This window comes from Nicotiana attenuata, chromosome 6 (genome assembly GCF_001879085.1).
Source record: "Nicotiana attenuata strain UT chromosome 6, NIATTr2, whole genome shotgun sequence".
NCBI classification, from domain to species: Eukaryota; Viridiplantae; Streptophyta; class Magnoliopsida; order Solanales; family Solanaceae; genus Nicotiana; species Nicotiana attenuata.
The window spans coordinates 50850334-50863995 of NC_031994.1; the positions used below are offsets into that span (position 1 = coordinate 50850334).

At 36.7% G+C, this 13662-nt stretch overlaps 2 protein-coding genes across 4 annotated transcripts; both read right to left on the reverse strand.

Moving 5' to 3' along the window:
* Window positions 1277-9225, reverse strand: LOC109226990 (serine/threonine protein phosphatase 2A 55 kDa regulatory subunit B beta isoform-like). Of its 2 annotated transcripts, XM_019391966.1 has the most exons (15): window positions 8838-9225; window positions 6835-6938; window positions 6598-6705; window positions 6356-6475; window positions 5674-5847; window positions 5468-5559; window positions 5357-5374; window positions 5127-5245; window positions 3669-3792; window positions 3422-3545; window positions 2623-2691; window positions 2376-2467; window positions 2174-2251; window positions 2017-2093; window positions 1277-1684 (listed from the first exon to the last, which is right to left on the reverse strand). In XM_019391966.1, exons 1-15 carry the CDS (start codon window positions 9178-9180, stop codon window positions 1557-1559), a joined length of 1770 nt encoding a protein of 589 aa, XP_019247511.1. In that variant the 5' UTR covers window positions 9181-9225; the 3' UTR covers window positions 1277-1556. The 2 variants fall into 2 exon arrangements, with proteins under 2 accessions (XP_019247511.1, XP_019247512.1); XM_019391967.1 differs by lacking the exon at window positions 5357-5374.
* On the reverse strand, window positions 10190-13625 carry LOC109226991 (anthranilate phosphoribosyltransferase, chloroplastic-like). Of its 2 annotated transcripts, none has more exons than XM_019391968.1 (10): window positions 13275-13625; window positions 13036-13179; window positions 12601-12762; window positions 12424-12507; window positions 11958-12146; window positions 11630-11744; window positions 11487-11546; window positions 11041-11159; window positions 10729-10863; window positions 10190-10648 (listed from the first exon to the last, which is right to left on the reverse strand). In XM_019391968.1, exons 1-10 carry the CDS (start codon window positions 13458-13460, stop codon window positions 10616-10618), a joined length of 1227 nt encoding a protein of 408 aa, XP_019247513.1. In that variant the 5' UTR covers window positions 13461-13625; the 3' UTR covers window positions 10190-10615. The 2 variants fall into 2 exon arrangements, with proteins under 2 accessions (XP_019247513.1, XP_019247514.1); XM_019391969.1 differs by having other exon boundaries at window positions 11654-11744; window positions 13275-13624.

Sequence of the window (13662 nt, forward strand, 5' to 3'; positions counted from 1 at the left end):
ATTAGAACATTAGAGTGAATTAAGCGAGAGTTAAATCCCAAATAGCTATCTTGCACATATCCTGTCAAACCCTTATTCCTCACATTGATAAGAAACTGACTTGCTAATCCCTAGTTCTTTGCAGTCAATTGCCAATTGCTTTATTTTAGTAGCTAGACGTAGTTCATAATCATTTAACTCAAGTGTTGATCCTCCTGAATAGCAATCTACCAGAAATTACTTGAACATTGTTTAAATCCAATCCCTGTGGAGACGATATTTTACATACTATCTTTGATTAGCGAGCATCAATTTCGTGTTGTATTTTGCGCTCGTCGGTGATTAGGCAAGATATGGCATTGCTCCAGCTCACTGAGGACATGACCAGGGATAGGAAGGTGTGGAGGTTGAGAATAAAGGTAAATGGTTAGAATAGGTCGCCTAGCGTTGCCCTTGTCTGTAACAGTAGCTTTAGTACACGAGTTAGCGTTAGTTATGTATTTTCGTATTTCTTGATTTATGTGATTACTTGTCGTTGCTTTCGTTTTGGCCTTCTGATTACAATACTCTGTTTTAGTTTTGTATCTTTGTATTTTTTCTTCAGTTTTAGAATTGGTGTGTTGCTGCTGCCCTTCCTTTTATCTTTTCTATGCCGAGGGTCTTTCATAAACAGCCTCTCTGCCTTCTTGAAGGTAGGGATAAGGTCTGCGTACATGCTATCCTCCCCAGAATTACACTGGATTGTTGTTGTTGTTGTTGTATTATAGAGGCTTAGAGAAAGACCAAGTTTATGATGGAACTGACTGTCAATTCCCTGCGGAGTATAATGAAAATGAGCAAATTGCATTTGGTCCTTAATGTCCTAGAAAGATAGCAATAGATCACCGATGACTTTGACACTGTTCGGTTTAACTAATCAAAAGTACCTTACAGGCATCAATTGTTGAAAAACACTTTTGAGTGATTTTATAAATTAGTCACAAGTTTTGATAGTGTTGAAGCTCATATTAAACATATAGCTTACTTTTAGCTCCGCTTCTTTGTTTCAGTATTGCAATCACTAAAACAGTTATAGCAAAGGTTGGAGCTAGAGTGATGAGAGTGAGTTCGGTTCAAACCCTGTATTTATCTTAAAAATCCATTGAATATATATAAAATATTAATTTAGAACCCAGTAACTCAAAACGATTAGAATTCCGAACTCATAAGCATGAAATCCTAGCTTCGCCTCTGGTTGTAGCTCTGTCCAAACAAGTACTAGTATCAAATGCAAGGAGAAACAGGAAAAGGAAAAAAGTACAGAAACAAGCGAACTTCAGATGTGCATAAAATATATTTATGCAAGCGTCAATTTTCTGTTATGCTACTCCATTTAGTAATGCAGTTATTTTTTTAACAGAAAAATTGTTAATTTTTTAGGAACTTGTAATGGCAGACTGCTACCTGTGAGATTAGATCAAGATGACTACCCCAACGTGAGAAATGCTGTTACTATATGGACAGGGACAAAATACCATTTACAGGGGGCAAAGCCCATGAACAGGAGGGTTACTACTCTCAGTCCTCTTCATAGCACTTTATGCATGGTACATGAACAAGCTGCTTCCAACAGAACACGCAATCAAATTGTGCGTTGGATGCCAAGCCAGATGCAGCAACTTGGACTTAAGATTACAGGAAATCTCATTTTCTGAGCTATCTTGTCCTGAAATTATCAACAAAAAGCAATGTAAATGAGATGAAAAACATGCCAGGTTTCAAAGCCAGGGGTTTGGATCTGCCACCAATTGATTGATGAATTATGGACCCGTACAAGGGTAAATACTTGCCCATATCGGCGACCGGTGTTTAAACCAAACCAATGAATGCAAGACATGCATCTTGTTTTCACACATTTATCACTTAATCATGGTTAATTGATATGTATTCTCACTTTAAATCTTAATTACTAGGGTAAAATTCATTGGCTTGGTGTAAACATTAGCTGTAAAATTCACTTCATCATGCACAAGCACATGCATGGCTGTTACTAACTACCTTGACGATAAAATCCTCGAGTCAAGTTGCTCAATGACGACCTTCGAGGCCTTGTAGTAGCTTGAGAGGTTGGTTTCCTACAAATTCAAGGTATAATGAAGCATCAATTAAAGAATAGAAGAAAGACAATAGTAAGATCATTTAGTACGAGGGTTACCTATTTGGACTTTTTCTGACTTCCAGTGTGATGCCATCTTCATTCTCAGATCCACAAGAAAATATACGAAGATGATTGCTAAATCGACAAAAGATTACCAAAATCCATCATATGTATAGAAGATCAACAAAATGAAAGTACACAATTATACAACATCAGTACAACATTTCATATGTTGACATAAGTTAGAGTTGTGATAAACCTGTAAGATCCAGTTGCAAATTGAAGTCCATCTCCATTCAGGCAGCAATCAAACTTATCGAAAATGGCGTCATTTGTATACAGATTAGAAAGCTGCCACACAACATGTATTATATCAGTTATACTGCAAATCAGAAAATACTATCAATCTATTTGAATAAATAGCATATTCACACGTTACACCACATCACCAACTGTTTATTTCTCAGTACAACTCTGAGAAATGTTTGTGATGAAGACCCTCATACCTTAGGGCGGAGGTGTTCATGAATCTTATACGTTGCAACCGGGGAAGTCTCCATGTGAGTGTCCCATAACTATCAAATAGTAAACAATTAAGATATAATTACAGATCCATCTTATGATAGAGAATGTAAAACGTCAAAAGAAGTCAAGGATCAAGGAAATAAGAACCAAACAAAGCCATAGCTTATTTGTATGTCACTCAGAGACAAAGAGAACAAAGAAGAATATACCACTAATGAGAGATGAAAGAATCAAAATGAAGTGGCAGAGAAAAAGGCAAAAAAAACAAAGAAGGTAAAAGCACAAGTCAATAAGATGAATACACTTATAAGGACCCATAAAATGAAGTCACACAAATGTCAGAAACACAGAATTCCCAGATAAATAGTGCATGAATCACCTAATCGAGGAGTAAAACATGTGTGAGAAGCACATATCAATACAACTTCCATCCTTTTTCAATCACTCGGTTTTGTTTCTTGTATGTTAAATTGAAAATTTCATGATTGATTCTGCATTAATTTATTTTTTGAGGAATGTAATTAAAGATCAATAAACTGCATTGGATATATGGTTAAAAATAAGGGTTAGATTTTAAAGATTCTAAAATGATAATTGAGAAAACTAAAAGAAAAGTTTGTTTTAACCCCTCAAACAAAAACGGGACTGAGGGAGTAAGAAATACTTGACTTCTTTTCTTTTCTTGACAGATAGCACCAAGTTCAAAGAAATGCAGGTATGGCAACAAATCATAGCTTAGTGTGCATTATCCAGTAAAAGGATCATCGAGATTGAGAAGACCTTTAGAGTCATGTAATCACGACTTAAGATATGCCTTCCATCCATTGCATACTTCATATCAGATATAGAAGTTATGATTTCAGTGAAAAGTGTTTTAGGGCCACGGCTCCCCCCATCTTGCAATCTGTAAAAGTAAGTTGCAGGTTGTTAAAATAAGTACTGGAAGTTGTGTCAGGGCAGCAGATTAGAAGCTGAAATGCGTCATACAGATGAGAGAAATAATAATAGAGATGGGAATAAAACTCACATTTTCACACTGTGATCACATAGTGCAGATTTCCTCATGTCAACAAGTCGAATGAATCCCCGTGAACTACTATAAGCCAACAAATTGCAGTGAAATGGATGGAATTCTGCTGATGTAATCACCTCTACATAAAAGAATGGCCCAATGAGCATATTTATCCTTTATTAGGTGGCAGCCTTGATAGGGATACACTAGGTTGGTTGTTGTTTATTAGGTGGCAGCCTGGTCAAATTTTTGATGCAAAAAAGAAGCATAGGGTAATGAAATTAATTTAGCCTAATGACTTTATTCTACCCATGTCATAAGGTAGACAAATCATCCTCAAATTTTTTGGTCAAGTCCTCTTCGGGGAGAGGAGTAAAGGCGGCTTCAGATTCCTTCCAAGCATTCTTTTTATAGAGTTAATTCGTTTTTTCCCGCATCCATCTTTGGAATTACAGGATAAACCTAATAAAATAATGGCCCTATTATTCTTTGATTGCTTGCCTCCACAAATCTTTTGAGAAGATGAGTAATGCAGTGCCAGTTGTTCCAAACTTTTTCCGAAATCCTAAATAAGCATGTGGCAACACCACCGACACAGGTCCCCTCCCCCCCCCCCCCCCCCCAAACACAAGTCTGGGGCAAAAACTGTTCTCTTCCCATATCAACCAGACAGGCCCAAGAAGCTTCCCGACCCTCACCCAACTCAACTTCTAAGTTGCTCTGACACGGCACTTTAGATGCCGTACCCGTGTCGACACGACACTAGTATGGGTGTGGGTATGGGATCCGTACCGGATCTGGTCAAACAATGTTGGATACTTTGACCGCGACAGACGGAAAATTTCGAGACGAGATACAATTTGATTCCCAAAATCAGAACCAAAACAAGGGTAAATTTGAAGAAAATAGCATATCTTATCCAAGAAATCAATTCTTTACTTATCTACAACTTGAGAATAAAAAAGAAATCCACACTTTACAAGCAATACATAAGTATTCCACCAAATTTCTCATAATTTAGATATATTGTTAAATTTTTTGAATTAATTTTAGCCGGATCCCCGCACCTGTATCCATACTAGGATCCGTATCCCCGAATCTTAGAATTTACATCTCGAAGGATCCGACCTCTAGATCCGCACCCGTGTCCGTGCAACTTAGCTCAACTTATCCCTAGCATGAATACAAGGTTTATATAGATTTTGGGTACATAAATGTATAACTATAGATATCCTTCAGTTATGTTGATAAGTTTACCTATGAGGCCTAAAGCTACCACCTGAATCCATATTTTGCCTACTATCAATTCTCGAAGTGCTTTGGCATCATATCATTAGTTGGTAAAATATACCTCCATACTTTTGGAGACTAAACTGGAAACTTCAAATAATGGTTAACAGAGAGTAGCACGCATGAGAAAAGATCCAGTAGATTACAGCATATGAAATACTTAGAAAAGACATCAGGGATCACCTGTAAGATCTTCCATGTCTTTTGGCTTCATGTCAATGATGTTGAAACACTGCTCTCTGACATCAAGGTTCCATACGTTTATCCTAAGGTCATCTCCAGAAAGGAATGTCTCACCATCGCTGTAAAAGTATTAAAAACCAGAGAGTTATCTAACGCCTGGCACTCTTTCAACTGGTAAACAGCTTTCACACTATTGAGTTTCTCTGGTACTGCTACTTATAGAAGGATACCTCTGGTCATCGATCAAGCTCAATCAGAAACACAAACAACAAGGGCTGGTCAAATTTCATTTCAAGTGAGCAAGTTTAAAGTTCATAATATTCGCAAGAACAGAAGAATACCTATTGTTTGAGATGGAATTGATGTTGAAATCATGAGCATGTGCATACACACTTCTGCATCTTCTAGAAGCCACATTTGTGATATCTGCAAGCTATTTACAACAGTAGCTGGAATCACAAGCTATAACAGCATGTCAAATGCATATAATTTGGGGAAGTAAATGTAATAAAGAATGCGTGAATATTAACACTCTTCCATGTCCTACATGTGAGGGCAACGTGCCATTCATTTTGTCGGTCCATTCTAGCCTGGTACTATTAGCATGAGATGGTTCACTTTGTCCACTCACGAAACTTTTATCAGCTAAAAGAGAATTCTCTGAAGTCACAAATGGGTTGATGTCCATTTGTTTAACTTTCTTTACTTTCTGTTCCTTGATCTGCAAAAGAAACAAATGAAGAAAACAGTAAATTGATTTGTACAACTTAGTAAGGTTACAGTAGATGGAAACCGACAAGTGGATCTTAGTTCATCAAGAAAGAACACGCCATCCGGGTTTTTTTCCGTAATGCACAGATAAAAAATCAATCTTTACACTCTGAACATGCAATGCAGCTAATACTTAACTTTCACCACAGAGAAATCTTCTTTTATTTTCCCACTGTTTTTATTTTTCATGTGTGGTGTATGTCACAAATAGATGAACATTTAGATACAGTTCTTAGTTCAGAAAGCTGCATCTAACCAAGTTAAGTATCTTAGTCAGAAATATCTTAAAAGATAAAAAAAGATAGTACTACTTCACATGCATTTCTAATTATCAATCTTTTGATGCTGAAAGATAAGGCTCCCGATATAGAATCTTTTATTTGGAGGGGCACCAGAACCCTTTCTTTCTTAAATTTAAACTCGTCTGAAGATTATCGAATGCCACAGGAATTTCATACCTTCCAAAGTTTTATCGTCCTGTCATTTGCTGTAAGAAGAAACAATGATCTATTGAGTTTCGTACACCATCTGATTTTATTAATCTTCTCTTCAATTTCCACGCTCTTCAAATAATCAAACTGAAGAAGATGTAACATGATCAGCACCCAAAGTTCATAACTATCACCTACAGATGAAAAATTTAAGTAGAAGCCTTAAAAGATGTATGCAGAACTAGATAAGATGAAAACCTAGCTCATACCTCGGGTTCATGACTTTGGAATTCCGTCTTATATTTAAATTCAGGATGCTGCCAAAGTGGAAGGTTGAACTGACCAGAGTCACGTCGAGAACTTCTGTCAAATAGACCCTACAAGACCATAAAGGTGAAAAGATTACATGAGATACAAAGTTTAAATATGACACTCAAGAAAGTAAAGAATAGTGCCGGCTGAATTCATATTTACACAAATGATATTTATGAAAATTTTGTCCGCACTTCTTTACCAGTCTGCCGCTCAAAAATTATGACACGTCCACCTTGATCTCCAACAGCAAGATGATCGCCATTCTTGTCAAATTCAATTGCAGATAAAATATCACCTAACATAGAATCTGGTTATGTGCAGGCCATCAAGAAATATTAAAGCAGAAATAAAAGTAACACCAATTCCCTTCTTGCTCCGTTATTTCTTTGGTTCATAATCACTCCTTTTCAGGTGAGAGGGAAAAATAAGGAAACTAGAGCTAAACATCTCTTTGCTGTTTCATTTTTAATAGCTGAAATACAATGAAAAGTTGGCTTTTCCTTTTTCTAGTTTTCACCTAAGTTGCTCGGACTCGGGTGCAGGTATCCGATACGGGGACGGGTCCAAGTATCGGATTCGGCAAAATCTAAACTTTAAGATTCGGGGGTGCGGATCCGAATATGGATATGGGTGCGAGGATTCGGCTAATAAAAATAGAGCTATAAAAATATTGTAAATTTTGAAAGATATTCTGTGAAAAACTTACATGAATATGGTAGAATTCAATCTTTCATTCTCCAAGATGGACATTATTCATTCATTCTCCTAAATCTGTTCTATTTTTTATTTTGAGAAATTAAAATCTCAATTTTTCTCCCAAATTTGTCGATGGACTCTGGTCAAAGTGTCCGAAGTCAGTTGACCGAATCCGGGACGTATCCCGCTCCCGTCCCCGTCTCGTACCGGGACGGGGACGGGGACGGCACCAAAATCGAAGAGTCCGCGCAACTTAGGTTTTCACTATAAAAATATGAGAAATCCCTTTCTATGTAACTGCTCTCCTACCCCAAGGAAACTTCTTTAAGTGAAGTTAACCAAGTTAATGCATAAAACGTTATAAATGTATAAAGTCCTGCACCAGCAGTCACATGCAAAGGTACAAAAAAATCAATGGTAACCAATATTTTTTCCAGGTATAACAGAATTTCAAGGTAAATCTAGTATTAGATAAAGTAAAATGTGTGTGAATGTGGTCCAACATATTCAATGAAATGTAAGAATTATTTTCCATAATATAACCAGTTTGGCCTCAACAAGCCTTCCTGCTTTTTAGCAATCCTCATATCCGTTCAACCTCCCTTCTCATTCAAAGGATGGAAAAGTTCTTCGTCATGCCACATATATAACGAGTGGATTTAATGGATTGTTTTGTGGACAATTCCTTCTTTTTGACTCTATGCTATTGATTCTCCTCATGTTCTCCACCAGCTTCATATAACCAACATAACCAGACATGGCTAACAAAAAAGAGTAAACCAAATACCCCTTGCATTGTGAGAGCCTCATCAACTTAAGCCCCCAATTGAACTTCTAAAGCATAACCTTATTCAATTCAATGATTGACATATCTAAGCATAACAGAAGAATACAAAGTTCCCAATGGCCCTCCATTAAAGGTGCCTTTTTCTCAACTTCATATTCAAAACCTGCTTCTCATTCTTAATCATAGAGAATTGTTGGAAAATTCTATAGAATTCTTTCTGCTAGCATCAACTGAACACTGGACGTTCAAAATTCAGAAGTATCCTTATTCCACAATCAACAACAATAACAACTGCTGGTGCTACTACTACTACTGAGACACATATGTCCAACTGCTAGTGGGATCAGCAAAATATGTCACCTGCTGGAACTGAACCTCCATCCCAGTTTCTAAATCTTCATTTTGCTATAGAAATCAAACAAGTTTACCCTATTAGGCTTCAAGATTTCATGTATAAAACTACAGCATCCAATTAAGGGCAGCAACAGATTTCCTTCCGGCCCTAGACTTGCCTCATAAAGAAAAGACTAGTTCAACTAAGAATATTTCCACTCATATTTTAATTTTAGTTTTAATTTTAATTTTTTATAAGCTGCTCATACTTATGATATATTAGAAACAAATGTTACACATTTCATTCCAAAGCATGAAATACACATAATACTGGAGTTCATTGACATAAAATTTCACTAAAAGTAAAAGAGAGTTTACAATCATGAATATCTTCACCGGGAGTTTGTTCACCAAAAACTTGAGAGAACTTCCATTCAGCGCCCAAAGTCATAGCTCCAGTCAAGATACACCCAAGATTAATTTGAGGAATCTTTTGCGATTCTAACAGTTGAAGATTTGAATTCAGAGACAAGAAGAAGGGATTATTTTTTTCTTCTTTTCTTTTAATTTCTGTTTGGTTACTGAGTTTTAATGGGGGCTCTTTTCTTGTTATCCACTCGATGTTTCCCGGGGAAAAGGAGTTTATGCAATAACTGTTTTTTGTCCTTTTTGTGAGTAACCAAAGGTCGTTGGTAGCTTTTACACGGAGGGCTAATGCCATGTGATGGGTATTGGGCCAGACCTCTTAGACCGTCAGCTCAAGTCCAATTGAAAAGTTTAGCTTTCTGTGGTCAATAACAGAAAGTAATTTCTGAAAAATAATTTGGCATCTTTACCCAAATAATCGCTCACTCAACTGCTTAAACTAAAATAGCCAGTGGAGGTATAATTTATGTATTATATATATATATAATTATATATAATCAGTATACAAACTATGTATATGGCTATAAAATAAGTGGATGTTTGGACATAAGAACTGTGAACTTGTTTTCAGGTTAAAATGATATTTGAAATTTAGAGTTGTGTTTGGACATGAATACAGTTTGGAGTTGTTTGAATTTTTGCGAGTGATTTGAACTGGAAATTTTGAAAAATAGCTTATCGGAGTTTTTCAAATTTTCGAAGTTCAACTTCAAGTGAAATTTGAAATTTTAATGTCCAAACACTAATTTTAAAATAAAAAAATTAAGGCCAAATGGGCCCTTAAAATTTTTTTGGTTTCCCACTCGGTACTCGCATTTGAGCTCGACTATATTCAGATTTGTGCCGCGTAGGATCCTATTCTGGGGAAAGTGCTCCCTACCAAGGATTTTTCTATGAAAATAATCAGGAAGAAATTGACTCTTGAACGGAGTCATTTTTTTTCATTACTATTTCAACTCTTAATTTTATATCGCCATTCCAATCAGTCTTATTATCAATCTTTGATATTAAAAATTATTATTACACATTATCTGATTTGCTAATACTATTACCCATCTTTGATAACACTTCATGCCACAGCTCAACAGATCTTTGTGCCTTATTTTCTAGGGACTTGGAGTTGGGGGAAGCTACTTACCCACTCTTTTACGTCAACCTACAATTATCTATTATGTTAAGTGATAAATTTATTTAACAATTGTTAAGTAATAAATAGTATGTAAAAGACACGTGTATTTATTGGCTTAACGCAACAATCGCCGTTTTTAATGGTTGTTCCGCTTTTCACAGCTGCTCTTCCACACTTCCGAATATCTGGTGCCAAATGTCACCCCTTTCCTTATTTCTTTGATAATAGAGTCTTCGTAGTGATTGTACAAGTTCGTGAAGAGGGAACACCAAATTTGGTACATCTTTCTGCACTTGGTTATTCTTTTGCTTGGTCATTGTCACTAATGAGTATTACAAGCAATGTGTACAGAAATCTACAGCTGCCTTAAAATTTCAATAGCCAAAGCTACAGTTATTTTTGTTCTTTTTTTTAACCCTTTCCTCTGATCCTTCTCCAAGCTAAAATTGCAAGTTGAGTAGTGCATCCCATTCTTTCTCTGATTTTGAATCTGTTAACGATAACTTAGCAGCAAAGTTGAGCCGTAAGAATATCTCTGCCTGGTCAAATGCACTTAACATGGTCAGTTTGGCATTTTCAATGATTTCATGCAGAAGGTCGATCAAGCGACCTGAGGTACTGCTTCCTTCACCTCCTGGAATTTAGTAAACAAGATAGTATGAATTTATGTGATCAAGTCTCTATCTAAGGAAATTACAGTGAAATTCTCCTTACATTCGAAACCTCTACCCATAGATCAAGTGTCTTCAGCGCTTTGCCGGAGACTAGTGTCTCACGAGCTAATGCAACTCCTTCAGCCAGATTCTTAACATGTCCACTCACCAGGAGAGCAGCTGCTGCATTTAGTGCCTGTGAATTTGTTTGATAGATAATGTAAGAACTTTCAAGGTGAAATGACATGATAGAAAATGGAAACAAGTGCGCTGTCAATCTTTTTATAAGGAGGAGCCTTAAATCTGACAACAAGCTACATCAATCACATAAGTTTATAAGGATATTTGAAGCATAACAGACAAAGGAACTTACAAATGCATCAGCAATCGGCCCTTTTTCCCCGGACAGCACGTGTTTGAGCATCTTGGCATTGTAATCTGGACCTCCACCTCGCAAGCTTTCCAGAGTACAACGCGGGATGCCAAAGTCCACTATTGAAGAATAATCTTGTCAGATTAATTTTTTCACAGAGACAATGTTATATATAAAAATAAAAAAAGGGGCAGCCCGGTGCACGAAGCATCCTGCGTTCACGCATGGTCCGGGAGAAAGGCCGCATCCCAAGGGGGTGTGATGTAGGCAGCCTATCCCAAAGAGACAATGTTATATGACTAGTGAAAAACACATTTATCATATTGCATCATTCTTTACTGCAGGGTTCACCAAATACTTAGGGCGGCATTCACTTGTTATCAGTGCGAAGCAATAAATACATCCGGCTTCGGGCTGCCCTTTTTCTGATTTCATGAGTTACTTACACGGATCAAAGGAGAACTTCTCAATATTGTCTGGTGTGACATCAAGGACTAATCCAGGGCCTGCAAAATGAATTGTCATACTAAAAGATATACAAGCAAAGTCAAACTAAAAAGGACAATGTTACCAAAGACAACATATTTACTAGTGTCGTGGAAGGGGACCATACAAAGAGGACTCATCTCATCTAGGCCTTCTGAGTGAACAACCAATGCTCTTTTCATGCCAAATCTCTGGACTGCTTTAGCCATTTTGTGGACCTACAACAAGAGATGTTTCATTCACTAAATGAATGTACACAACACATAAAGAATAACATTGATACAGGTCAGAAAGCTATGAACCAAAGGGCAGAATGAAGATAAGACCAGAAAATTTAGCACCTCAATTCACATAATTTAAGACTACAAGATTCTTAAAGCCACATTCATAGAACAAGTGATATTAGTGTAATTCAACAGTTGAAAATGTACCAGGTCTTCTTTGTAAACTCCAACTACAGCAAATGGCACTCTTGCTGGGTTCAACATAGGCCCCAAGATATTGAACACTGTCTTTACTTTCAGCTTTTTCCTGATAGGTCTGACAATCCTCATTGCTGGATGATATATTGGAGCCATCATGAAACCGATTCCAGCTCGAGTTACACACTCTTTCACTCCCTGAAGCCAGTAACAAAGAATAAATGCATGGTTGTTAGATGGCTCAGCAGTTAAATTAGGTTAATAATTTGATTTGGTGAACGTCACATCTAGTGTTTCTCCTTATAAAGCAAATATTAACTAATGCAATAGCAAACTTCATTTTTAAACCTTCATTTCTTAAAACTACAGCATACTTTTCTCTTTTCATAAAAAAAAAAAATCTTAAAACTACAATAGAATATTAAAAGTCCTCAACTACCAACATTTTTCAGCCAAGAACAGCAATATCACCAACCTCAGGGTCCAGCTCAATGGCAATGCCTAGTGCTTCCAATACATCTGCACTCCCACAAGCGGATGAACTCGACCTATTACCTTGCTGCAATTTAATCCCACAAATTTTTAGCCTCAAATGTCCACAGTTTTTAGTGAAATTAAATAACTTTGGACAACAAAAAAGAGCTCTGTTAACCTTGGCTACTTTTGCACCACAAGCTGCAGCAAGTATTGAAGCACCTGTTGAGATATTCACCGTGTTTGCGCCATCCCCTCCTGTTCCAACAATATCAACCGCGTCACCTAAGCCTTCCACTTGTCTGCAATGCTTTATCATTGCCCTTGCCAATCCCACTACCTAATTATCATCATTAGCTCGATTACTGAAGGAGCGAATAAAGACATTCTGGTTTTGTGAAATCAGATTCATAGGCAGAGAATTGTACATCCAAATGGAAGCTTTACAGTATATTTTAAATTAGGGCATGTTCTTCAAAAAGCATAGATTTTTCTGAAAAAAATTTCATCAGAAAGGGAATACTGTACTAAAATATTTATTTCACCTAAATTATGATTCAAAGGGTATACATAAACCTTTACTAATATGGGAATAGTTAAAGAAGGAACTTACTTCTTCAAAGGTTTCACCTTTAGCTCTCAAAAGAACAAGAAAAGCACTAATTAAAGCTTCATCAGCACCATCCAACAAATAATCAAGAGATTCTTCTGCTTCAGACTCCGTCAAGTCTTTCCCACTAATTAAAGCCTCGATCAACTGAACCAATCAAAAAAAGGAACAAACTTTAATCACAATAAGAAAAACCCAATTCAGCATTGTATTTTTTAAAGAGAAGTTTCCCTTTTTATTACCTCACTAAATGTGGATATGGATGAGTGCTTATTGGAGGAATTGGTCAAAGCATAATGAAGAGTTGAAAACTTTTTTTGGGTGATATTGGCAAGTGGGTTACTTCCAAGAAACAATTTAGTAAGGTCTCTTTTTGCAGAAAGAGATGCAGATGCTGAAAACGGAATGCGGCTATGAAACAGAGCCATGTTTTTTACAGTTTGCCAGATGAAAGGAGGGAGCTTCTGTTATCCAATTTAATTTAATGAACTGAAACTGAATAAACTAAGCGCTTGGGGTGTGGACTGTGGAGTAATAAATATGGGGAAGGAGATTGAGTTCGTGTGGCGTGTGCAGACTGTTCGGTGAAGGGTAAGTCGGTAACAGAAGGAATATCTTGGTATTTTAATT

Excerpts from the sequence above, each read along its gene's own strand:
- LOC109226990 (XM_019391966.1), bottom strand. The coding sequence starts at position 9,180 with ATGGCATTAGCCCTCCGTGTAAAAGCTACCAACGACCTTTGGTTACTC. Across the intron at positions 3,793-5,126 it reads AGACATGGAAGATCTTACAG|AGGTGATTACATCAGCAGAA; the intron begins GTGATCCCTGAT and ends TCTTTTATGTAG. Across the intron at positions 2,252-2,375 it reads TTTGCAACTGGATCTTACAG|CAATCATCTTCGTATATTTT; the intron begins GTTTATCACAAC and ends TTGTCGATTTAG.
- LOC109226991 (XM_019391968.1), bottom strand. The coding sequence starts at position 13,460 with ATGGCTCTGTTTCATAGCCGCATTCCGTTTTCAGCATCTGCATCTCTT. Across the intron at positions 11,745-11,957 it reads GAGTTTACAAAGAAGACCTG|GTCCACAAAATGGCTAAAGC; the intron begins GTACATTTTCAA and ends CTCTTGTTGTAG. Across the intron at positions 11,160-11,486 it reads GAAGTTCTCCTTTGATCCGT|TGGACTTTGGCATCCCGCGT; the intron begins GTAAGTAACTCA and ends ATTCTTCAATAG.